Source organism: Tenrec ecaudatus, chromosome 8, assembly GCF_050624435.1.
Source record: "Tenrec ecaudatus isolate mTenEca1 chromosome 8, mTenEca1.hap1, whole genome shotgun sequence".
NCBI lineage: Eukaryota > Metazoa > Chordata > Mammalia > Afrosoricida > Tenrecidae > Tenrec > Tenrec ecaudatus.
In genome coordinates, this window is record NC_134537.1 from 82,497,781 (window position 1) to 82,525,345 (window position 27,565).

At 40.0% G+C, this 27,565-nt stretch overlaps 1 protein-coding gene across 4 annotated transcripts in view; it reads right to left on the reverse strand.

Moving 5' to 3' along the window:
• Positions 1–27,565, reverse strand: part of FZD3 (frizzled class receptor 3) — a 106,155-nt gene that overhangs the window by 50,709 nt on the left and 27,881 nt on the right. For 3 of the 4 annotated variants that reach the window (XM_075556464.1, XM_075556462.1, XM_075556463.1), the window contains 2 exons: positions 7,930–8,126; positions 5,610–6,627 (listed from right to left, as the gene is read on the reverse strand). In XM_075556464.1, the coding sequence (XP_075412579.1) occupies positions 5,610–6,627; positions 7,930–8,126 (1,215 nt within the window). Of the gene's footprint in view, positions 1–5,609; positions 6,628–7,886; positions 8,127–27,565 lie in introns of those variants that run through there. The other variant, XM_075556466.1, reaches the window with a different exon arrangement.

A 27,565-nucleotide genomic window follows, 5' to 3' on the forward strand; every position in this document is an offset into this window, starting at 1 on the left:
CTTAATACATCTTTAAAAACTTCTTCTAGGATGGGGAGCTTGATTAGTAGTTTAAACTGTTCAATATGAAGGTAGTGATCTGAGATGTAAACTCTTTTAATTTACAATAAAAATTTGTTATTTAAAACAAAAGCCTACTTAATTTTTCAGTTTACACCTCTTCAAACTTAATACAAACTGTGAAACTGAGGACTTTGACTAGATAAAAAACTGAACAAAAATGTTAATGGGGGGAAGGCTGGAGAGGGAGTGGGCCGTGGGAAGAGCCAGTCTCATCTCCCTTTCCCCGACGTTAGGCCCGGATGGTGGCCGCAGCCACCAATAATCTGTGTGAGGCAGCCAATGCCGCCGTGCAAGGCCACGCCAGCCAGGAGAAGCTCATTTCATCAGCCAAGCAAGTGGCTGCCTTCACAGCCCAGCTCCTCGCGGCCTGCAAGGTCAAGGCGGACCAGGACTCCGAGGCAATGAAACGGCTTCAGGCTGCTGGTAATGCAGTGAAGCGAGCCTTCGACAACCTGGTGAAGGCTGCTCAGAAGGCTGCCGCCTTTGAAGACCAGGAGAATGAGACGGTTGTGGTGAAGGAGAAAATGGTTGGGGGCATTGCCCAGATCATCGCAGCCCAAGAGGAGATGCTGCGGAAGGAGCGGGAGCTGGAAGAGGCGCGGAAGAAGCTGGCCCAGATCCGGCAGCAACAGTACAAGTTCTTGCCTTCAGAACTTCGAGACGAGCACTAGGGCAGCTGCTTTTATTTAACGAAGAGCCAGCCCAGAGACTGCGCTGTCCCCTACCAAAGCTTTCTGGGCTGTCGAGGTCCAACCTACCCAGCCCCAGCACTCCCCAAAGTGCCTGCAATGCCCACTGCACAGCCCGGCCCTCTCCCCACTGTAAGTGCCTTCATGCCCTAGGGCCCCCTAAGTGCCTGCCCCTCCCCAGAGTATTAACGCTCCAAGAGTATTATTAACGCGGCTGTACCTCAGTCTGAACCTGCCAGGGCCCCGGCTGCTCCACCCTGCCAGTCTCCACCTCGGCTCTGCGCGGTCTTTTTTCATACTGCCTCCCCACCCCCAGCCTCCTGGGAGACTGCCGGATCAGAACCCTTACTTGGGTCATGTCAATAAAGGTGATTCTCCAAAAATTCAAAAAAAAAAAGTTAATGGAGGATATCCATTTTATCAGATTATTCCCAACATGAAGATTCTATAAATAAATAAAGTTCAAACAGGAAAAATGAACATATACCAAAAACCGTGTATTAGGAATTATCATCCAAACTCCAAAAGAAAGTAAACTCACTGCCATCGAGTCCATGCTGATTCATAGTGGCCCTCTGTGGGTTTCCAAGGCTGTAATGTTTATGGGAGTAGAAAGCACACTTATTTCTTCCATGGAGCAAACTGGTGCTTTTGAACTGCTGACCCTGAGGATCACAGCCCAACTTGGAACCACTATGCCACTACAGGCGTCAACATTTCAAAGACCAGGCAGCCTCTATTTAATGTAAAAGTTTCAGAAAATTGAAAATAAATAAAAGTATGGGCCCAACTCACTATATGAAGCCATCAGAACCTTGATCCTTAAACTGGACAAGAAAAAAACATATCACATTTTATGAGTACAATTATAAAAAATCCTAAGTAAGGTATTAGCAGTTCATACTTGGCAAAGTTTAAAATAATACACTGTAACCAAATGAAGCTTATCCAAGGAATGTAAAGATGATTCAACATCAAAATATCGATTAAACTAATCTACCCATGTTATTGGAGGAGCCCTGGTGGTGTAGTGGTTACGCATTGAGTTGCTAACCGCATTTAACTGTTCGAAATCACCAGTGGTCTCCACAGAAGAAAGACGAGGCTTTCTACTCCCATAAAGAGTGATTGTCTCAAAAACCCAGGGCCAGTTCTGCCTCACCCTACAGGGGCACTATGTGTCAGAATTGACTTGATGGCGTGAATCTGAGTTTCTGAGTTTGATTCATATTAATAAATTTAAAGAAAAAGTGATATACATATAGAAAACATTCTACAAAATATTAAACATATTCATAACTTTAAAAAACTCACAGCAAACAAGACAGAAGAAAAAGATGGAAAAGAATTCCTTTAACTTGATAAAGAAACCTTTTAAAATGTACAACAAACGTCACAATGCAAAATTTTGGAAACATTCCACTATTCAACATTGTATTTTAAATAATAAATGCCGTATAAAACATTTATTAAGAAAAGGAAATGAGACATAAGAAAGCAACAAAACCATCCTTATTTGTAAGGAACAGGATCTCTACAAAGAATCTGTAAGAGAATGTACACAAACTTAGAATAAGAGAACTCAACAAGGTTGTTCAATATGATGTCAATTTACATAAATTGCCATCTGGTATACCAGCAATAACCAAGTAAAAAAGACAAACAGAGAAAAAGATCCCAAGGGCACTCCGCTCAAGCTCCACAGGTCAGCAAACCCAGCAGCTCCCTGCATGAAGGGCCCAGAGGCATGCCACTTCACTAGCCTCAGTCCAAGGGCACGCAGCTCTACTTCCTTGGGTCGCAAGGCCAGCTTCCCCAATTAATTTCCTAGAGGCACACTGCTCCACAAGGCAGTCTCCTGCACACAAGTACTCAGCTTTACTTGCTCCCTCTGCTGCCAAGGCCACCACTTTGCTCATGTTCTGGCTCCTGGTCCTACTGCTACTTTTTCCATCCTCTATCCAAGAGATTCACAGTGCAGGGATCTCGAGTCCAGAGGACGTACTCCAGTCATAGCTCTTGCTAGTAATGAGATCCTTGCTCCTGCTTCTCAAAAGGTTCATTTTATATGCAGCAGGGTGGCAGTCCCGGGAATCTTGTTCACAATCACTAGTGAATCCGATCAGTAACTCCCCATCTTTTAACAGTCCCATGCAGGGAAAGGTTGTTCGTTTGGTGGGAATTAAAAGACTGGGTAGAAAAGCCACCATAATTCACTGGCTCTGCAAAGCTTTGTTTGCAGAAAATGCATATTATCTTTCTATTTTCTTTTTTCACAAATCCTTTAGTGCCCCCTCCATGTATACATAGGTTCACTTATAATGTAGTTATATGTACATACAAGTATATATGTGCAGCAGCCATAAACTACACAGGGGCATAGTTATGGATACTTCTTAGACACAGTCACTACACAAGATTGATTTGCTCTCTAGCTTTAAAGGTTAACAATTCCAGACAATTCTAGTTTAGTAAGACAACTTGCTTTCTCAATAAGGGATAGGGAAACTATGTTTTTGGACCACCTAGAACAGAATTAAAGAGAATACTGAAACATTGCGGAAAATGTAACCATTGTCACCCAACAAAGTGGGTAGTAATTGTTCAATAGGAACTTAATTTGCCATGCAAGCTTTCATCAAAAACACAATAAAACATTATTTTAAATATACTTTAAAAAAGCAAGTAACATTAACAGCAGCAGCAACAATAGCTATAGAAGAACAAGAATATCAGCTAACATTTGAACATTTATTATGAATGCAGACATTTTTCTAAGTATTTACATGTAACTAAAAAACCAAACTCATTGCCACGGAGTCAATTCTGACTCAGTGAGACCCTATAGGACAAAGGAAAGCTGCCCCTTTGGGTCTCCAAAGCTGTAACTCTTTGGGAGCAGAAAGCCTCATTTTTCTTCCATGGAGCTGCTGATGGGTCCAAGAACGGCTGATCTTGTGGTGAGCAGCCCAATGCGTAACCCACTGTGCTACCAGGGCTCCGTAAGTTATTTACAGTACAGTCCTAAAATACTGGGAGGTAGATTTTATTATTGACCTCATTTTAAATTGGAAGAAACTGAAGCAAGTTATAAACCTAGTAAATAGTGAAACTAAGATTGCTGTCCAAAGTCTGTAGTTTAATAACTATGCCATTGCTATTATTTTCTAATCTTTCTATATGTTGAAAGTATTTCATAAAAAATTTAAACCTATGACTATAAAGAAATGAACATATTTGGTATGTGTAGTTCAAATTGTCTACAGATTGTAGAATAATTAGAATGGTAATGAAAACAGCATAACAATTAACCTAATTTATGTTTAAAATTTGGCATTTTTTAGATCATTGCTTCACGACCAAGCATTCCTTCTTCAATACTCTTTAGAACTGGGATCTAGATAGCATTTGAGGGAAAACATAAAGGGGCTTCAAAAAGTTCCTGGAAAAATTCCATTACCTTATTTTTTTCCTGAGAAGATTCTTGTTTTTCAATTTTTTATTTAAATCATTTTATTGGGGGCTCATATAACTCTTATCGCAATCCATGCATACATCCATTGTATCAAGCACATTTGTACATTTGTTGCCCTCATCATTCTCAAAACATTTGCTTTCCACTTGAGCCCTTGGTATCAGCTCATTTTCCCCCCCCCCCCTCCCCTCTCAATTACCTTTCGATTTCATTTTTCCACTAGTTTTTTGAAGCCCTTGTATATAATTCAACTATCTTTTTTCTTTGTGCTTAAACATAAAATTCTGTTACTTAGCTTCAAGGTATAAAAAACATATAATTAAGAGTTTCTTATAAGTAATTGTGGTGAGAAATTTAATAAAATTTCTTTTATTCATTTTCTTCCAATCTCTTAGTTATGAGGTGGTTTACATTTTTTAATTAGTAAGTAATATTTATATAATGATAAAAATATCACTTTATATAGCAGCATTTATAGCACACAGTAAAAGATGAAGAAATGGCATTCTCAATCACCAAATATTTATGATTCCTGACCATGTCCTGACCACACTACTCTTTGCTCTAGGTACCACTATTATTATTTCCTAAAAATATCCCTCCTCTCAGTCTAAGCCCCACACTCTCGGTCCCATCAGCTACCACCCTAGGTAGTTTACATTTGAAGAAAGCAACAAGAAGGTCATTACCTTCCAAGAGCTCACTGTCTAGTAAGGGAAACAGATAAGTAAGCAAAAGTTGCCTATACTATGTGAATACTGTAATAAAGGTAATTAAAAGGTATTAGAGAAACAAAGTTTGAGGGAGGGGAAAGGGTAGTTTTGTACTTGGAGATTAGGAACCATTTCTTAAAATGACCCTAAGTAAAATTAATACAAGACAGTACCCTTTTACCAGAGTTGGTTAAGTGCTTCTCTCTACATCTAGTCTTCTAAAGAACCAACCATGACAAACTATGGTTGTGTGATAACAGAAGTAAATGTTTAAAAGCCCACTGCTTACACCTGTGGAAGTCATATTCTAATGTCTATAAAGTATTTTACACACTATATTTGTTAATTTTCTTTCTTTAAAATTTTAAAGCCTATGTTGAAAAGATTTTTTGTATTTAAATATATATTTTTTATTAAATATTTTTATTGGGGGCTCTTACGTCTTTTATCATAATCGATACATTCATCCAGTGTGTCAAGTGCATTTGCACATATGCTTCATCATCATTTTCAAAGCATTCTCTTCCCACTTGAGCCTGATATCAGCTCCCATTTCTTTCCCCTCCCTCCTCCAAAAATACTTTATTTTAAAGATACAATTAGCTCTTTTTGAGAAATACTCTTTTGACTATTACACATTCTAAAATGTATAGCAAAGTTTTTTCTTACCTGATATGGACACGGGATGTGATATTCTCTGCAGCGTTCTTGTATCCACGTTGTTTCCCAGATTCCACGATAAGCTTGCTCATAAAAGTAGCATCCAATTACAACCAAGAGTGGTACAAGATAAAGAATGCTGAACACACCAATCCGGATCATAAACTTCACCAATTTATCTTGATTTTCCTTTTCTAATGGAATCTCTATTCGAACTCGGTTTAGGGATATAATGCCAGCTAAAAGGAGAGAAACTCCAACGACCACATACAGGCAGAGGGGAGCAAGGACAAAGTATCTCAGTGCATCAACATCGTAGAGGCCAACAAAACACACGCCACTAATATTGTCACCTTCAATTTTATTCATCGCTAAAAGGATGATAGTTAGAGTTCCGGGGATGCCCCAGGCACTGGCATGGAAGAGCAATGCTTTCTTCTCAATAGCTTCACTGCCCCACTTTGGCACAGCCGCCAAGAACCACGTGATGGTAAGGATTACCCACCAAACGCTGCCAGCCATCGTAAAAAAATAGAGTACCATAAAAAGCATGGTACAGGCTTTATTATGAGATCCTTGTGTCACCGTGGAAGCTTTATACTGTGCAGGGCTAGATGCGTTGCAGGCTACTCGGTCCTCAAGCAAAAACCCAATGAAGAAAATCAAGGATACCATCATGTAGCAGACAGCATAAAATATAATAGGTCTTTCAGGATAGCGGAATCTTGTGACATCGATCAGGAAAGTTAAAAAAGTAAACAGTGTGGCAGAGAGGCAAATGATTGAAATCAATCCTATGAAATACCGAGCAAATGAAAGCTCTTCTCTCCTAAAGTACATGTTTGGACAAGGAGGCGAACAATCACGCACGTGCAAAAAAGAATAGCCAAGGTCAGGATCAATTTTCAGCTCTCGGGGACACCAAAAACCATAGTCCCTCTGCACTGCCATTGGGGCTCCTTCCGTAGGATCTCCAGCTGAATTCAGATCCACAAGTCGAGGATATGGCTCATCACAATCTGGAAATCTGAAGAAAAGACGAGAATCACTTCCAATCATTGGGACATTTATTGCCACTTCACAATTTGGATGCCCAAATTGAACACCTTACTTATTCTTATGCCATAGGAAAGCAATAAATATAAGCAGCAATAAAGGAAATGATGGGATTTTATGTTATTATTATTTTAATAGCAATCTCTTTAACATACTCCTGTATTTTCCATAGCAGACGAAAGAATGCTATCATTTTATACTGCATATATATCTACATGCTATCATTTTGTTTTGGCTTCAAAAACAGTACCCTTTGCTATCAAGTTGATCCTGACTCTAATAACCCTATAGGACAGAGTCCAACTGCACCCAAAGGTTTCCAAAGCCGTGAATCTTTAAGGAAGCTAACAGCTCTTTCTACCATGGACTGACTGACTAGTGGGTTCAAACTATAAATCAAAGTACGTGTATATTCTTTACGTAGGACACACAGTTTAAAGATTTCAAAATATAAAAACATAGAGGTACAGCTAGCTAGAAAACAATCAGCCCGTGTTTAACAACAAGTGCAGGATACTGATGACCTCCTATCTGGCAGAAAAGACGAGCATGCGGCCAGGAGGGATTCAAGGACCTATAACTACCTTCATTGTTACTTCTTTTAAAAGTCTGCAGTATTCGGAAATGCTGAGATTACGCAAATACCTCAATAACAACGAGTACATAGGTATTCATCTTGTTCTTTATTCTTGAAATCTTTCAGAATACAAAAAGCACATTATTATAAGACTGGCTGCAAACAAATCTTCAAATCTTTAGAAAATACATTCTCTACAGTGAAAGTTATCTAAAAACACCTGGTGTCTCCTGTATCTGGTAAGGAAAAGCAGAACTGATATAACACCTATTCATTAACCTATTTAATTCATAATGGTATTTTAGACCCCCCAATGATGACATTACTAACAAGTTCATTCTTTTCTCTGATTTTTGTATTTGTCATAAATGGCATTACTTTTTAAACACGAAAAAAGACCAAAAAAAGGCTTTGGAAATGGAGAAAAATCAATCGACTGTCTTGGTTATGGATTTCTTAATTATTGTTAAAGTGTATTCATGGAAACTGTTCATTTTCTATCTCATTTCATACTTCTAAATCTTAAAGCACAGATCAACGCCGAGGCTATAAAGCGTCAAAACTGATGACTACTATGTACACTTTTCTAACTAGAAGCTTCAAAAACAAGTTTTAGAAAACATGAAAAAGATAGTAAATAATTTTAAACATACTGAAATATAAGAATTGATCCATGAAAATCTGTGATTTTCGCACCTACTACATTCCATGTCTTCAGGCCAAGGAACACCAAACATTTCCATGAGCTTCGAACACTCGCTGTAAGCCCGCTGACACAGCCTACGACAGGGAAGTGTGACACGTCCATATTCCATGCAAATTGGGGCATAGAGTGCGCAAAGAAACGGCCGGAAATCCCGAGAGCAATCCAGATTCACCATAGGGTGGAATGGCTAGGAAAAAGTTAAAATTGAAATATTAAAGAGCCATATACAAGATCACACTATTTGCATCATAGGGTCAGTTTTTTGTTTTTCATTTAAAAAACCAAAAAGATCCTCAAGGCTACTTTTTAAATTCTGAGAGTTGCACTTTAAAAACAAAACCCTCTGTGTTAGTCTGGGTACATTAGAGAAACAAATCCACAGAGAGTTTTATATAATGGTTAGGTGCACATTAAGAAAACACCCCAACCCAGTGCTGCCCAAGCCTACTAGTCCAACATTAGCCCATATGTCTGACACCAATCCACAAAGTCCTCCTCTGTCTCATAAAACAGACTATGATGCCGACTGCAGGAGGAAAGCCAAGTCAGTGAATGTGTAAGCATCTCAGCACTGGCAGGGGTCTCCACACGGCTGCTCCAGCACCCAGGGCTATATCAGAGTCGGTCCATGTGACTTCTCCTCAGGGATTTCTTGCAGGAAGTGAGCTTTGCCAGCTGAAGCAGGGAACTGGCTAAGGCAGCTGCACCCTAGTCTGACTATCACAAAGCAAGGGACCCAAGAACTAGAAAGGAGAGGCTCACTGAGCCATTTATCTCCACCCTTCAATTAACCCCACGTGTGTTTATTGGCCAGGTTGGCACAATAAACTAACTACCTCACCCTTTTAACCCTACCCCCGAAAGACTCTCTGACTGTTAAGCCTGAGGGAATCCCAGCCTAGTCTCCATGGGTATACTTTAACAGCTACAGGAGACACTATTAAGGTGGTAAGGCTGGGCGCCACTAATACAAGGGGGCTTCAAAAAGCATAATGAAAACATAATGGATTTCCCCAAAAAACTTCTGGAAACCCTCTCTATACAAGATGATCCACTGTTACATAGAAAACATTAGAACATATGCATCAAGATGTCAAAATGGGTGATTAAATCTTCTTGGCAGGAATACAAAATATTTTAATTTTCTTCTTTTTACATATTTTAATTTCGACGGTTTCTTCAATTAACATGTGTCAATAGTAGAAGGAGGGCAACCTTAAGAGGAGGAAAAAAAGAAAGAAATGGAGGACTAGAGAGTTATGCAGAGTCGTTATTTGAGGGCAAAAAGAGAGGCAGAATCTCTGATCTTTGATTCATGCTTCTTATTCTCTTTGAGGAGCCCTGCAGGTATAGTGGTTATGAGTTGGGCTGTGATCCGTAAGGTCGGCAGTTTGAAACCACCACCTTTCCACTTCTGCAAACAGTCTCAGAGACTCACAGGGTGAGTTCCACCCCGCGCTATAGGGTAGCTTGACTCAATGGCACAAGTCTGGTTTGGATTTTCCTTAATCTCTTCACAAAACAGAGTTCTTTAAACTCTGAAATCCTATGATGTAAAAAAGGCTCACATTGGTCGCTGGTATTAAGTATACACAAGAGAGCGGCTCCAAACTTAAAGCGATACTAAAATAATCAGTAGAACCACAGGGATTGATTTAGTACCCCAAAGTGTGCAAATGATCAAAAGTGAATTCCCACTTCTTTAGATAAAAAGTTTAATTCATTGCTGATTTTGAATGGTAATGGATAGTCTGACTGCCAGGACTTTGAACTGAGATAATGCAAAGACTATCAGACTCGGTCAGAAAACCAGACATCTTTTGTAAAAGCTGAGGTCAAAGAGGCTAATTGTACAATGGACGTGATAACCTCTATGAAACAATAAGCAGCATGTGATGGTAAACTGAAACTACCACTTCCAAGTATGAGTGTTTGTGGTTTCACCAAGAACCGCTTAGAAAGGCAGAAACAGTGTTTGAAAACAGCCATTAGAGAACTGATTCTAGATTCTAGAAAGTAGGCACATGTGGAGAGGGGCTAAAAACTGCAGCCACTTCTCCAAGGAGGCAGTTGTTCCATCTGGATACAAGGCAGAGAATCCAAGCATTGCATAAATTGGTGCTAGGTAGTCACAAAAGCAGTGGATCTTTTTAGTGGTCATGCAAAGCTGTAAACACAGAATTGGATATTAAAGGAAAAAGAGGTGCTAAGAATTGAGTCTGACACAATCGGTTTTCCCTCAAAATATTTGAGAATTCTGAAGCTGCAGTGGGAAGGAGGGAAAGGAGCTATGCAGAAAGCGCTGAAAAGCACACTACAGATTTTGGCAGTCTAACCAGGTCTCATATGCATGTGAAAGCTGGACAATAAATAAGGAAGGCAGTAGAAGAATTAATGCATTTGAATTATGGTGTTGGCAAAGATTTCTGAAAGTACCCTGACCTGCCAGACAGGGAAATCTTTCTTGGAAGAAGTATAGCAAGAATGTTTCTTAGAAGTGAATGTGGCCAAAAAAAAAAAAAAAAAAACCGAACGTGGCAAGATGTATTTTAGACATGTTAACAAGAGAGAGCAGTTGCAGGAAAAGAGCATCACACTGGTAAGTGGAGGGTCAGAGGAAATAGGAAACCCCTTAGGGAGATAGACTGACACAGTGGCTGCAAGAATGGACTCAAACGCAGCAACGATCGTGAGGACGGCACAGGACAGGGCAGTGTTTTGTTCGGTTGTACACAGTGTCGCTAGGAGTCATACTCAACTCCATGAACCCTAACAACAAACCATCAGGTCAAGAAGCTACGAATTAGAGATATGGATTAGATATGATTTAAGCCCTGCCAGGTGACAGAACATACAAGCCCTCCATAGCTAGTCCTCCTAGTACAAAGACTGAGTTAGAGGGAGAGAGAAACTTACTGAAACAGCAAATCAGCCTCAACTTAGCTCAGTGACGGTCTTGGTTAAGACGATATTCCCCCACGAACCAGTCAAGCAGAATAAAGGATAAATGCTTTCTATAGTGATATAGCATCACCTGAACCTCAATAAATACTGTTTTAGAATCTGTAACTAAAGAAAAGACTAATGGGAAAACTCAAGAAAAAGAATACCACGCTTTAGTGACTCAAATACTGGAGTTAAGAACCTAACAATGGCTGAAATGTTCAATAAAGTTAAACACGAAGATTTCATCAGAAAATTGAAATATACTATAAGAGGAATCAAGTGAAAATTCCAGCGCTGGAATGTATGGTTACAGAAATCTGGAACAGATTACATATAGAAGAATATAGAACTGGCAAAATAGAAAACCTTCTAATGAAGCAAACTGACAAGAAAGAATGAAAACACACACAAAGAAAGAGCCATAATAGACAGGTAATTAGCATATGAATAAATGGAACTTTAAAAAGGGAGACTGATAATGAAAATATATAATGATGGCTAAGAATTTTGCCAAACTGATTAAACAGCAGGTCATACATCCATGAAGTTCTGTAAATCCCATGAAGGATAAATGCAAAGAAAACCACATCCAGGCACATCGGAGTCAATTGATGGCAATCCAAGAAAATAATTTTTAAGCAGCCAGAGAGGAAAATACACATTATATATTTAGAAACACTACAGTTAACACTTAAGACAGTTTACTTCAGAACAATGGGTGACTTCTTTAAAGAGGTAAGAGAAAATAACAGCCAACCTAGAAGTCTATGCCCAGAGAATATACCCTTCATAGACTTGTGAAAATGAAGACATTTTCAGATCCATAAAAAATGGGAAATGTGTCACCAGCAAACCTATACTAAAAGGAATGCTTAAGAAAGTTCTTCAGGAAATCACTTCAGAGGACAGCACTGGAGCTACAGCTCGGGGAGAGGGACATGTCTGATCAGAGCACACAGGAGCAAATGAAAGGAGGAAGAGAGAGTGGTGCACATCCTGGTCCACCAAGCCCTGAGGACGTTATTCTCTCTCAGAGCAGCCAAAGCACAGAAAGGGCCTTAGGGTTGGCCCCACTACGAGACACAATGTCTCTCACTGACACATAGCGCTATGGGGGACAACACTGGAGAATTGACCCCACCACACTGAGGCAAACCACAAAAGGTGTGCAACAGAATAACAAGGGGAACAGAGAAACGAAGTCCCCAGTGAATATAAAAAATAGACTTTGGAGCCAGGGCATGGAACACCATCAGACTCAATCGGAAAACACTTCTAAAGGTCAACAAAAATACCTTGAACTATTTATGGGCTTTTCTTCTTTTTTTGTGTGTCATTTTTGTTGTTGTTTTGTTTTGCTCTGTCTTGTGTTTTTGTGCATATTATTATCATCTGTGCAGGTCTATTTAGTTAAGATAGGTGGGATAAATAATCTGGAGAAGACAATGGGACCGATGGTTCTGGGGGAATATGGGAGGGGGGAGGCAGGGAAAAGGAAGTGGGTGTTAACAAACCCAGGGAAGCAATCTAAAATCGATGGCGAGGAGGGTGTAGGACGCCTGGTAGGGCTTGATCAAGGGCAATGTAACCAAGAGGAATTACTGAAACCCAAATGAAGGCTCATGATAGTGGGACAAGAGGAAAGTAAAAGGAAATAGAGGAAAGAATGAGGAGGAAAAGGGCATTTATAGAGGTCTATAAATGCATGCACATAAGTAAAAATATATATGATGAGGAGGAAATAGATCTATTTGCATATATTTATAGGTTTAGTATTAAGGTAGCAGAAGGACATTGAGCCTCCACTCAAGTACTCCCTCAATGCAATAATATTTTCTTCTATTAAACTGGCAATCCATGATGCTCACCTTCCCTACAAGATCGCTGAAGGCAAAGCAGGTGCATAAACAAATGTGGCGAAGAAAGCTGATGGTTGCCAGCTATCAAAAGATATAGTGTCTGGAGTCTTAAAGGCTTGAAGATAACAAACAGCCATCTAGCTGAGAAGCAACTAAGCCCACATGGAAGTTGCATACTAGCCTGTGATCACAAGGTGTTGATGGGATCAGGAATCAGGTATCAAAGAACAAAAAGTCATATCATTGTGAATGAGGGAGAGTGTGAAGTGGAGACCCAAAGCCCATGTGTTTAGGCAACTGAATATCCCCTTACAGAAGGGTAGCAGGGAGGAGACGAGGCAGCCAGGGTGCAGTATAGCACCAATGAAACATACTACTTTCCTCTAGTTTTTTAATGTTTCCTTCTCCCCACTATCATGATCCCAATACTACCTTACAAATCCAGCTAGACCAGAGGATGTACACTGGTACAGTTAAGAGCTGGAAACACTGGGAATCTAGGACAGATACATCCCTCAAGACAAATAATGAAAGTAGTGATACCAGGCGGGTAAGGGGACGGTGGCGGAGAAAGGGAGAATTGATCACAATGATCTACATATAACCCCCTCCCTGGGGGATAGACAACAGAAACGTGGGTGAAGGGAGACATCGGACAATTTAAGACATGAAAAAATAAAAATAATTTATAAATTATCAAGGATTCATGAGGGAGGAAAGGGGGAAATGAGCTGACACCAAGGGCTCACTTAGAAAGCAAATGTTTTGAGAATGATGATGGCAACAAATGTACAAATGTGCTTGACACAATGGATGTATGCATGGACTGTGATAAGAGTTGTATGAAAAATATAAAATAAAATAAAACAAGAGTTGTATGAGCTCCCAATAAAATGATTTTTTTTGTGAGTTAGTGAGTAAGTGAGAGAGTGAGAGGGAGTGAGTGAGTGAGAGAATGAGTGAGTAAGAGTAAGTCAGTGAAAGAGTGAGTTAGTCAGAGTGAGTTAGAGAGAGCGAGTGAGTGAGAGTGAGTGAGTGAGAGAGTTGGTGAATCAGTGAGAGAGTGAGTTAGTGAGTGAGAGTGAGTTAGTGAGAGAGTGAGTGAGTGAGTCAGTGAGAGAGTGAGTTAGTCAGTGCTAAAATGATTTTTTTTTAAAGAAAAAAGTACTTAAAAATAGAGTTCTTCAGAGGGAAGAAAAATAATTTAAAATTAAAACTCAAAATGAAAACTGAAAGGGTAAAAATGTGAGTAAATATGAATTACTTTCTGTACTAACAAAAAAAGTAACAACAATGTATTAAGATATATCCAAAAACAAAAAACAAACAAACATACTGTCATCAAACTGATTCTGACTCAGAGTCACCCAATAGGGCAGAGTAGTATAGGACAGAGTCACCCAATAGGACATAGTGGAAATACCTTATAGTATTTCCAATGTTGTAAATCTTGACAGAAACAGACTGTCAACGTTTTCTCCCATGGAGCAGCTGGTAGGTACCAAGTGCCAACTTTTAAGTTAGCAGCCAAGTACCTTGACTACTGAACTATCAGGTATCCTTTTATGCAAAATACATACAAAATTAATATATGACATGAAAAAAATCTACATTGAACATTACAAAAATATAATTACAAAAGGTTAATGGTCTAAATAGATGGAGAATATGCCATGTTTATAAACTGGACCAACTTAATAGTGTACAAAATACCATTCCTCTCCAACTTGATGTATACTTTCAATGAAAGCCCAATCAAAATCCCAAGATTTTATACTTTTATGAAGACTGACATCTTGATTATAAAAGTAAATGCAAATATATGACAAAAGTAGGGAAAATAATAATAGAGAACAAAGCTAAAGGTGAAAGCATATCAGGCTATAAAGTCATGGTAACTGTTGTTAAGTGCCACTGAGGCAATATTGACTCACAGTGACCCATGTACAACAGAATGAAACACTGCCTGGTCCTGCACCTTCCTCACAATTGTTATGTTGCTACCACTGTGTCAGTACATGTCGTGGAGGGTTTTCTTCTCATGCTCTGTATGTCCAAGATACATGAGACAAAGGAGCTTCCAAGGAGCTTTCTGGCTATACTTCTGAAAAAGATTTGCTTCTTATTCTTGCAGTCCATGCTACCTTCAATATTTCTTATCAACACCATACTTCAAATGTGTGGTAGTTATATAATCTGTTGGCAATTTGAGGCGTAAGAGTGAAGGGCTGGAATTTAGCTTGTCAATCAGATTGTAGCTTAATGACCACATTTGGAGGCACTAAGGAGATAAATAGCTCCTTACAGGCGGGACATACACTCAGTCCCTGTGAGACATCCTCCTTGACAAGTCACATGGAGACAGGCTGATGGCAGCCAGAGCCTTGGAGTTGGAGGAGCCACGTGGAAACCCCTGCCAGCAATGTAGATCCACAAGACTTCCCACCCACTGGCCTGTGATCTTCCTATACTTGGCGTCATTGCATATGTTTCATGAATCTGAAGAGGACTCTATAGATTGGTATCGGACATGTGGGCTAATATCGGATTTATGGACTTGATCTGGACTGGGCTGGGATGTTTTCTCAATATTTAATTGCTCTTGTATCTACAGCTCTTTCTTATACACGTGTCTATGAATTTGTTTCTCTAGCTTACGCGGACTGAACAAAATGCATCCATTTTTATGCAGTCTTACTAATTAATTTCCCAGGTTTTAAATGCATATGAAATGAGCAGAAATGCCATGACTTTGGTTAGGTAGACCTTAGTCCTCAAAGTGACATCTTTGTTCTGTAACCCTTTAGAGTGATTTTGTGCAACAAATCTGCCCAGTACAATGGGTTGTTTGATCTTATCCCAAACATAAATATCAATTCCAAACATAACTGTGAAAGGCAAAATTATTATTAAATAGGATATAAAATTGTTAACTATATGGTACAAAAACAAACCAAACTCACTGTCATTGAGTCAATACCAACACATAGTAAGCCCCAGAGGGTAGGGTAAAACGGCCCCTGGAGGTTGCTGAGACTACAACTCTTTTTATTGTTGTTAATCATTTTACCGAGGGCTCTTACAGCTCTTACAACAGTCCACACATCAATAGTATCGAGCATATTTGTAAATATGTTGCCATCATCATTTCCAAAACATTTTCTACTTGAGCCCTTGGTATAAGCTCCACTTTTTCCCCCTCCCTCCCCCATATTCCTATCCTTGTGAATCCTTGATGAATTATATATTGTTATTATTATTTCTTTTTTTTAAAACTTGGAACTGGGTTAAAAATATTTTTAAACATTTTATTAGGGATATTTCGTATTTTATACTGTCCATTGTCTCCTTTCACCCACACTTCTGCTATTTGTCCCTTTCAGGAGAGCTATATATCCAACCTTGTGATGGGTTCCCTTTTATCTCCTGACCACCCTCCTATCCTCATGATATCGCTACTCCCACTACTGTTCCTAAAGGGTTTATCTGTCCTGAATTCCATGTGTCGAGAGCTCTTATCTGTACCAATGTGTGTTTTCCAGTCTGGCCAGATTTGTAAGGTATAATAGGGTCATGGTAGTCGGGGGGAAGAAGCTTCAGGAACTAAAGAAATTATGTGTGTTTCATTGGTGCCATGCTGCACCTTGGTTGAATCATCCCTTCCTTAGAACCCTTCTGTGGAGGATATCCAATTGTCTAATGATGAGCTTTGGGTCTCAACTCGAAAACCCCTTGTTCACATCAATCTAATTGGGATTCTTTTTTTGGATGAGACTACAACTTGTAATGGAATAGAGAGCTTCAACTGTGTACCAATGAGGGGCTAGTAGTTTTGAACTGCCGACCTTGATATGGGCAGCCCAAGAAGTAACCAATACATCCTCAGGGCTCCTTTAAAAACAGCTAAAATTAAAAGGAGTGACAATATCAATTGTTGGTGAGGACACTGAAAAATCAGATTCTTATTCATTGCTAGTGGGAATGTAAAATGATACTATGGAAACCAGGTTGGCAATCTCTTAAATATCTATACATATGAACACTAAATATGTGACCCAGTAATGACACTTCGGGGCACTATTCTTGAAGATATTAATACTTAATGTTCACATAAAAACCTATACAGGGTGGTGGTGGGGGGGTCTCTTCCAGGAAGATGGCGACTGAGTAACACGTACCAGAAGGACTCCACAGAAATCAGTGCAGAAGAGTTACTAAGAGGGAAATTCCACACTGCTGGAACGAAGGAGGAGCATCATAAAGGTAAGTAGGCACAAATCCACTAGGTTTTGACGAGCTGGGGGCTTTTGGCTTACCACAATGGGGGCCAATGAGGGTTTGACCTTTGCTGCGCCAATGTCTTGATTGGAGCTGGGACCATTTGGAGGCAGCACAGGGGCTATATCTCTACACTGCCATAGCTGGCCACCGCCTCGGGGCAGGGATTAAACCCCTCCAGTGCCACAGTCAGGGATTGGGGCTCAGCTATACTGTTACTTTTGTTTCCCTCTCTTCTCTCTATCCCCCCACAATCTCAGCTGAATTTCATGCCTTTTTTTTTCTCTTCCTTTTTCTCTCACATATCACTGTTGACCTCCAGACCACTCCACTAGCCTATGGCATTTATGCCTGCCCTCCACCCAGTTGGGAGAGCTCCACCCTCAGCAGCACAACTGAGGCTGGAGAAAGCCCGCTCACCCTCCACCAGTGGATATCCCGCCCAACTTCTTTCTGAGGAAAATACACCCGCCTGCCCTCTGCAGTGCTTAACACGTGGCTGGGAAAATTCTGCCTACCTTCTTGGGGGAAATCCTGCATGCACAGCTGTGGGAGCTTTTATTCGTCCTCTGTGGTTCCACGTGACTGAGGGAACTTCCTCCCTCCTGCCTTACACAGTCTAAGGCAGCTCTACCAACTCCTGCCAATGTTCCATGCTGGTGAGGGAACCTCTGCCCAACCTCCAGAATGATCTACCTGACCAGGGTAATTCTGCCCATCATTTGCGGTGCTCTACACCAAAGCAGGCAAACGACCAGCCTTCCCTGGCATTCCCATTGCAGTGGGAACTTCTGCATGTTCTCTGCAGTGTCCCAAGCTGCTGTGCGTGGGCCACATCATCACGGCTTCTTTTGAGATTACCCAGTACAGCACCATCCTCGTGGGTGCACACAACCCAACCAGCATCTCCTGAAAGGACCATCCAATTTGCCCTCCAAATAACAGATTACTGGTTGACTAGGGAAAGAGTGAAGCCACAGGAGGAGAAAGTGGTAGGCTAATTCCATAGGGAAATTAGCTGCAGGCAATTTGAATAAACATTCCTATGAATCTCCCAGAGAGAGCCAGTGATCTCCGACTCCCTGGAAAATGGTACCTGGCTCCTCTAAAATGCAATGCAACACAAACAGCAAACAGCCCCAACAGCCTCAATGAAAAAATAGAAACAAAAGGCAATGGTAGAAGATGTCTTGAACCTAACAATATGCATAGAAGAATCAGACATTCATCTGCCACAGAAAGAAATTTTCAGAATGATGCTTGGAGTCATACTGGATATGAAGGAAACAATACAGAAACAGGATGAAATGATAGAGGAGATAAAGTCCATGCACCAAAGGGAAATACAAGATCTTAGGGACACAAAAACCAGTAGCAGACTCACAGATTTTGCCAATTGACTGGAGAAGGCCAAAAAAACAGCACCAGTGACCTAGAGGACAGCCAAGAAGACTCAACAACATGAACAAAAATATAATAAGCTCATCAAAGAAGCTGAAGAAAACCTAAGAGCTATGTCTGATGCTATGAATAGGAACGACATCAAAATAATTGGATTACCGGAGGAAGACACACAAAGAAGTTATCTGCAACAATAATGAGAGAATTCTTGGAGGAAAACTTCCCCAGCATAATGACTGAAAACCAGGCAACCATTCAGGAGGCTGAAAGAACACCAGCTAGACTGAATCCCAATAAGTCACGAAGGCACATAATAGTTAAACTATCCAACTTTGAGGAAAAGGAGAAAATCATGAGAACAGTTAGGGAAAAACAAGCAATCACATATAAAACTTCCCAAAGAAGACTATGTTTATTAGATCTTATCAGCAGACACTATGAAGAAGAGGAGAGAGTGGAGTAACATGTTCCAAAAATTGAAGGAAAATAACACAAACCCAAGAATACCCAACTAAGTTATCTATCAATATAGACTGAGAAGTAAGTCTTCCCAGACAAGGAAAAACTCAAAGAATACGTTAGAAGAAACCCAGCCCTACAAAAGGTCCTTGCTGACCCAGTATGGGAAGAAGAACAGCACTCACCAAGCATAAATAAGACACTGCCACATAGAACAACCCCACCCGGAGGGCAACAAGAAGAAAACAGCCCACAAGATGGCATTGGCTTAAGTGTGAAAAGAAGACTGAAACACACATACATGCACACACCCACTCACACACACGCACAGCACACTGACAAAAGAGATAGGAAAACTCCCAACACAAAAGGTATAAGATGACATCACAGAGTCCACAGATGGAGAAAATAACCCTGAATATCAATGGACTGAACTCAGGCATTAAAAGATAGGGGCTAGCACACTCCCTTAGAAAGCACAACATATCAAACTGCTGCCAAGAGGAAATGCATCTCAAGACTACGGACAAAATTAAGCAGAGAATCAAGGCTGGAGAAAAGCATACCAAGCAAACAGCAATCTAAAAAACCCCAGAGGTTGCAATCCAAATCTCAGATAAATTTGATCTCAAAGTACAAGCCATAAAAAGAGATAAGGAGGGATACTATACAAAGCTCAATGGAACGGTACACAAAGAACCACAAAGCATTTTAAACATACATTCCCCGAATGAGAGACCTGCTGAATATGTCAACCAAGGGCTCCAAAATATGAAACAAGTAAATCACAGCCTCAACAATTATAGTAGTTGACTTTAATACACCACTCACTGAGAAAGATAGATCACAGGGAAATAAACTCAACAAGAAGGCTAGAGATCTAAACACTACAATTAGACCATTTGACCTGATATATATGAACAGAGCTTTTCATACAAATATAAAAAGATTCATGTTCTTTTCAAGTCTACATGGCACATATTAGAAGACAGACCACATGCTATGGCATAAGGTGAACCTGCATAAATGTAAGCACATTGATATCATACAGACCCCTCTCTCTGACCACTGAGCCATAGGCTGAAAATCAACAAAAGGAAGATGAAGAAAATAATAGCAAACAATTGGAGGATGAATAATTCTATAGTAAAAGGAGTGTGTACTGGCCCAGATCAGAGATGAAATTAGGAAATGTCTAGAAACCAACAAAATGAGAACACGACATACCAAAACTTATGGGACACAGCAAAAGCAGTTATCAGAGGAAGTTTCATAGCAATACATGCACACATGAAAAAGGAAGAGACTTATGATTGATATGCTGACACAAAATTTACAGCAACTAGAGCAGTCAACAGGATAATCATACTAAAAGCAAAAGAAAAATAATAAAAATCAGGGCTGAGATTCAGGAGAGGGAAAATAAAACTATGGGAAAAATTAATGCTGCTAAAAGTTACTTCTTTGAAAGGATAAACATAATCGACAGACCAATGACAAACATAACCAAAGAGAGGAGGGAACAAATTTCAATAGCATGGATGAGGGATGAAAGTGGAGGTGTTACAACAGACCCTAATGAAATCAAAGGATAATTACACAGTACTACAAAGGACTGTATTCCAATGAATTCAGCAACTTAGAAGATGTGGATAAATTCTTGGAAAAACAATCCCTCCCTAGACTATCCACAATGGATATTAATTTCAACAGACCCATAGCTATAGAAGAAATAAGGTTATCAAAGGATAATCAACAACAAAAAAATCCCCTGGACCAGATGGCTTCACATGAGAATATGATCAAACATTCAGGGAAGAACTGACACCAATTCTACACAAACTCTTCCAGAATATAGAAAAAGACAGCAAACTTCCGAACTCCTTCTATGAAGCTACCTTACAAATCCAGCTAGACCAAAGGATGTACACTGGTACAGATAAGAACTGGAAACAAAAAAAAATAAAATAAAATAAAAATAAAATAAAAAAGAACTGGAAACACTGGGAATTCACGAAAGATTAATCCCTCAGGACCAATAATGAGAGTAGTGATACCAGGAGGGGAAGAGGAAAATGGGAGAGAAAGGGAGAACTGATCACAATGATCTACATATAACCCCCTCCCTGGGGAACAGACAACAAAAAAGTGGGTGAAGGGAGACATTGGACAATTTAAGACATGAAAAAAAAATAATAACATAAATTTTCAAGGGTTCATGAGGGAGGGAGAGGGAAAATGAGGAGCTGGTACCAAGGGCTCAAGTAGAAGGCAAATGTTTTGAGAATGATGATGACAACAAATGTACAAATGTGCCTGACACAATGGATGTATACTTGGATTGTGAGAAGAGTTGTACAACAGAACAAAACAAAAGTTGTATGAGCCCCCAATAAAATGATTTTTTTATGTACTTAAAAGAGAGAGTTCTTCAAAGAAATGGAAACACTGATCACCAATTTCATGTGGTGAGGGAAGAAGTCCCTAATTAGCAGAGAACTCCTCAAGAAGGATATAGTGGGAGGGCTTGTTTTACCTGACTTTAGCACATATTATACAGCTACAGTTGTCAAAACCGCATGGTATTGGTACAATGACAGATACTCAGACCAACAGAAAAGAACTGAAAAACCCAGAAATAAAGTCATCAACATACAGACAACTTATCTTTAATAAGGCCCCCAAAAATATCAAATGGGAAGCAAATGCCCTCTTCAACAAGTGGCCCTGGAAAAAATGGATATCTACCTGCAGAAAAATGAAGCGAGACCCTTATCTCACTCCATGCACAAGAATAAACTCAAGGTGGATTACAGACCTTGAGGTAAAACCCCAAACTATTAGGGCCATCTATGAGGGAACTGGGACCAACCTGAGAACTTTGGCGCAGGGAATACATAGGCTATCAGAAATATGAAAGGACACAAATACAGATGAGTCACAAACTGACAAGTGGGATATACTGAAGAAAAAACACCTGTGTACATCGAAAGAATTCACCAAGAGAGTAAGAAAAGAGTCCATGGACTGGGAAGACATCTTTAGCCATAACACATCAGACAAAGGCCTCATTACTAAAATCTACAATACTCTGCTAGGATCCAAAAAGAAAAAAAACCTAATTGTCCACTGAGGAGGGGGGCAAAGGACCTGAACAGAAGTTTCACAAGGGCAGAAATCTGAACGGCCAATAAACATATGAGAAAATGTTTCCGATCATTAGCTATAAGAGAAATGTACATTAAAACTATGAGATACCACCTAACACCCTCAAAGATAGCCCAATTCATAAAATCAGAGAGCAACAAATGTTGGAGGGGCTGTAGATAGGAACTCTCATCCACTGCTGCTGGACCTGTAGGTATGTACAGCCACTATGGAAATCGATTTGGCAATATCTAAAACAGATGGAAATTGAGCTACCAAATGACCCAGCAATCCCCCTACTGAGCATATACCCTGATGAGGTAAGAAACAAACCATGGCCAGACATCTGTGCCCTGTTCACTGCAGCACAGTTCACAATTGCAAGGAGTTGGAAACAACCCAAATTTCCATCGATTGATGAATGGATTAAATAACTGTGGTACAGCTATACAATGGAGTATTACGTATTGTAAAAAACAATGATGAATGCATGAAGTACATTGCCACATGGGAAGAACTGGAGGATATTATGCTAAGTGAAATATGCCAAGCACAAAAGGCCAAGTACAACATGAGTCCACTGAGGTAAACTTTAAAAAAATGCAAAAGGGGCATAGAGAACAAGCTACTGTATACAAACATTCCTGGGGCAAGGTCCAGGTAGTATGGCAGGGGCCAGACCAAATCCAGGGATACATATGGTAGCCAACTAAAAAGGAGGGGGGAAAAAAAGAATTGTGTAGTGGGGGAACAGGGTACTAGCCTACCTAAGGGGAAGGAATTGTTCTGTTTTTTAAATTATTTTACTGGGGGCTCATAAAACTCTTATCACAATCCATATATACATCCATTGTATGTCACGCATATTTGTACATTTGTTACCGTCATCATTCTTAAACCATTTGTTTTCTACTTAAGCCCTTGGTATCAGCTCATTTTCCCCCTCTCTCCCCCTCCCCATCCCTCATGAACCCTTGATACTTCATAAATTATTATTTTGTCATGTCTTACACTGTCCAATGTCTACCTCCCTTCACCAACTTTTCTGTTGTCCGTCCCCTAGGGGGAGGTTATATGGAGATCCTTTTAATCAGTCCCTCTTTCTACCCCACCCTCCCTCCACTCTCCCAGTATGGCCACTCTCACCACTAGTACTGAAGGGATTATCTGTCCTGGATTCCCTGTTTCCCATTCCTATCTGTACTAGTGTACATCCTCTGGTCTAGCCAGAATTGTAAGGTAGAATTGGGATCATGATAGTGGGGGTGGGTGGGTAGGAAGCATTTAGGAACTATAGGAAAATTGTATGTTTCATCATTGCTACACTGCACCCTGACTGGCTCATCTCCTCCCTGCGACCCTTCTGTAAGAGGATATCCTGTTACCTACACATGGGTTTTGGGTCTGGAATCTGCACCACCCTGCATTCACACTGATATGATTTTTTTGTTCTTTGATACCTGACACCTGATCCATTCTACACCTCATGGTCACACAGGTCGGTGTGCTTCTTCCATGTGGGCTTTGTTGCTTCTGGGCTAGATGGCCGCTTGTTTACCTTCAAGCCCTTAATACCCAAAATGCTATGTCTTTTGATAGCCGGGCACCATCAGCTTTCTTCACTACATTTGCTTTTGCACACATTTGTATTCAGCGATCCTGTGGGGAATGTGTGCATCATGGAATGTCAATTTAATGGAACAAAGTGTTCTTGCATTGCGGAAGTACTTGAATGGAGGCCCAATGTCCATCTGCTGCCTTAATATTAAACCTGTAAGTATATTCAAATAGATCTATTTCCTTATCATCACATATAAATATATGTACATGCCTGTACTTAGACTTCTGTAAATGTCCTTTTCTTCCTAGTTCTTTCTTCTATTTCTTTTTACTTCCCTCTTGTCCCACTATCATGCGCAGCCTTCATTTGGGTTTCAGTAATTTCTCTTGGTTACATTGTCCTTGATTAATCCCTACCAGGCCTCCTCACAGCATCCTTTGACACTTATTTTGGATCACTTGCTGTTCCCTTGTCCCTGGGTTGATCCACATCACCGCCTTTCCCCCACCTCACCCTCTCCCATGTCCCCTCAGGAACTAGCCTACCTTATCTAGATAGACCTGAAGGTATTGTTTGTATCTTCACAAAGAGGAACCAGACTTCAACCCTGTGCTCCAACATATGAATACAACATACTGACATGAAGCAGGGAATCAGCCTGAGGGGCGGGCCCCAATCCCAACTATGTTGACAGCCGCCCCTTCCCCCAGAAGAATTTACTTCAGAGGATAGCACGATGCCACAGCTCAGGGAGAGGGACATGTCTGATCAGAGAACACGGAAGCAAATGAAGGGCAAGGAAGAGAGAGTGGAGCACATCCTGGCCCAGCAAGCCTTGAGGACAATTTCCCTGCTCAGAGCAGCCAATTCATAGAGAGGACCATATGGCTGGCCTCTCTACAAGACAGACATCCCTCACTCACCCATAGCCCTACAGGGGACAACAACTGATCTGACACACCAAGGCAAAACACTAACGGTGTGCAACAGAACAAGGGGAATAGAGCAAGGAAGTCCTAAGGAATACCAAAAATAGAATTTGGGGCCAGGGCATGGCACCCCATCAGACTTGACCAAAAACATTTCTAAAGGTCAACAAACAGACCTTGAACTATTGACAGGCTTTTCTTTTTTTGTCGTTTTGTTCTGTTTTCTTTGTTGCTTTGTTTTGCTGTGTCTTTTTTTTTTCTCATATTATTATCTCCACAGTGGGGAGGAGGGTGTTAAGAGGCCTGGTGGGGCTTGATCAAAGGCAATGTACCCAAGAGGAATGACTGAAACCCAAATGAAGGCTGATCATGATAGTAGGACAAGGGGAAAAATAAAAGGAAACAAGGGAAAGAACTAGGAGGCACAGGGCACTGATAAAACATACAACTTTCCTCTAGTTCTGTAATTCTCTCCCCTCCCACCTCCCCACTATCATGATCCCAATTCTACCTTACAAATCTGGCTAGATGGACACTGGTACAGATAGGAACTGAAAACACAGGGAATCCAGGACAGAGGAACCCCTCAAGACCAGTGGTGAGAGTAGCGATACTAGGAGGGTGGAAGGGAAGGTGGGGTACAAAGGGGTAACCGATTACAAGGATCTACATAAAACCCCCTCTCAACAGAAAAGTGGGTGAAGGGAGACATCAGACAGTGTAAGATATGACAAAATAGTAATAATTTATAAATTATCAAGGGTTCATCAGGGAGGGGGCCAGGGAGTAAGAGGAAAAAGTGAGCTGATACCAAGGGCTCAAGTAAAAAACAAATGTTTTGAGAATGATGAGGGCAACAAATGTACAAATGTGGTTGACACAATTGATGTATGTATGGATTGTGATATAGTTCAACGAGCCCCCAATAAAATGATTAAAAAAAACAAACCTGTACAGGAATATTTACAACAACTCCTTTTGTAATAGGAAAGCACTAAAAACCCAATTGCTTTTCAGTGGGTCAATAGTAAAAACATACTTAGTATATCTATATAATGGAATATTTTCAGCAATAAAAAACAATGAAATATTGATCTATGTAATAATTTGGATGGATTTTAAGCTAATGTCAAATGATTATATAGCATATGATTTCATTTTCATAACATCCTCAAAATGGTAACATTACAGAAATTCAGAACAATTAAGTTACATATAAGGCAATTTAATTTTTCCAAGATCACAGACACGAAGGTATCAGGAGTCAGAACTCTCTCTCTGAACTCAAGCTTAACCTCTGTAAATATCAACTTCCTCCCCTACAAAATGATCTTCAAACCCAAACTGTCATCTAGTCAATTCCAACTCCTAGTGACCCTTATAGAGTATCCAGACTGTAAATCTTTATAGGAACAGATAGCCTCATCTTTCTCTCTTGGAGCAATAGGTGGGTTTGAACTGCTGACCTGGTGGTTAGCAGGCCAATGCTTACCCCACAGTGCCACAGGGCTCCTTAGTAAGACATAAACAAGAATACAAAATACAGTAAGTGCATAGAACACAATAAATGACAGTTTAAAAGAAGAATAGGCAAAGTTTCAAGTTAATAGAGCTGTTGCAGGTTGGCATAAGGAATCAGCTAAATTCCCTGCTTTCAAGTGCCAGCATTTTATTAAAAAAGCAAATTAGCATGTTTTCAAAAGCAAAGGAAAACATGGATGAATGTCAAAATCTTAATTCTGTGCAAAAGATGCCAGACACAAAAAAGTAAATACTAATTCCATTTATATAAAAGTCTAGAAACTGTGACCTAAACCATAGTAACCTAAAACAGATGAGCAGTAGCTTGGAGCATAGAACGGAGGGAAGGATGGGCTACAAAGGGACATGGACACAAGGACAATTTGGAGATTTTGGAACTATCCTAGAGTAGATTATGATGGTGGTTTAAAAAGGTGGATTAGGGTACTTCAGAAAGCTCATGAAAAAAATGGAGTTGAAAGATAATGGCATTTTTCTTCAGACTCTGAAGTTCCTTCACATATACAAAGGCAAATAAAATATTGCTACAAAATCCTAGCTTTTATTTTTTAAAATAAATAAAAATGTGAAGCTACTGTTACTTAACCTAAATTACTTAATCTAGGTTCACACACTACTGACAACTGCATGGCCCTTGCTCTAAGGTTTCCTTGCACTCTAGATTTATACCACATCAAAATGGCAGCTGATAGTGTTCCTGTCAAATGTTCTTTGTGTTTCGAAAACACAATGAAGTATGTAGGGGCAAGAACATGGTTGTAGGAGGAGGGAGGAGATGAAATAAGGTTTCCCAACAAAATTCTTACAGGACAGTCCGTGTTTGTGGTACCCTCAAAGAAGCAGTGTACTGTGGTAATAGAAAAATAATCCTCAACACAACTTTCGTGGCCTTTTTCTTACCAACGCAATTTTCAATTATCTGGAAAAACTTCTTCATAAATAAGCTCCCATAATTTTGCTGTGCCCTTTAAGGAAATCTATCAAGATTACCCCTTTAGATTTCAAAAAAAGTCAATCTCCATAATGTTCTGAGCAGGCATCTATCTCACTCTTGAACTGAACTGTCCCAATAAAACCCCTCAGAATCTATTGCTGTGATTGGACCTTTTAAATTTTTTTTTAAGGAAGTCTCCTAAGTATTACTAAGAGAACTTGCCTTAGACCATCCACTGATCTCAGAGAGTGCTTAAACACATTCTTCTAAATAAACCTGTGCATATATGAATTGGGCTCCCAGTAGCAATACTTTTTGACTTACCGTTATATACAGAGGGCCTTCAAAAAGTTCATGGAAAATTTAAAAATACATGAATTAAAAATTTAGTTAAAAATAAACTCATACATTCAGCTAAACTAATAAACTCATTACTCGTCGGACAGTGACATACTGTGGTGGCTTGTGTGTTGCTGTGATGTGCGAAGCTATGCCATTGGTACTTCAAATACCTGACAGGTCACCCATGGTGAACAAGATTCTGCAAAGCTTCCATACCAATACAGATTA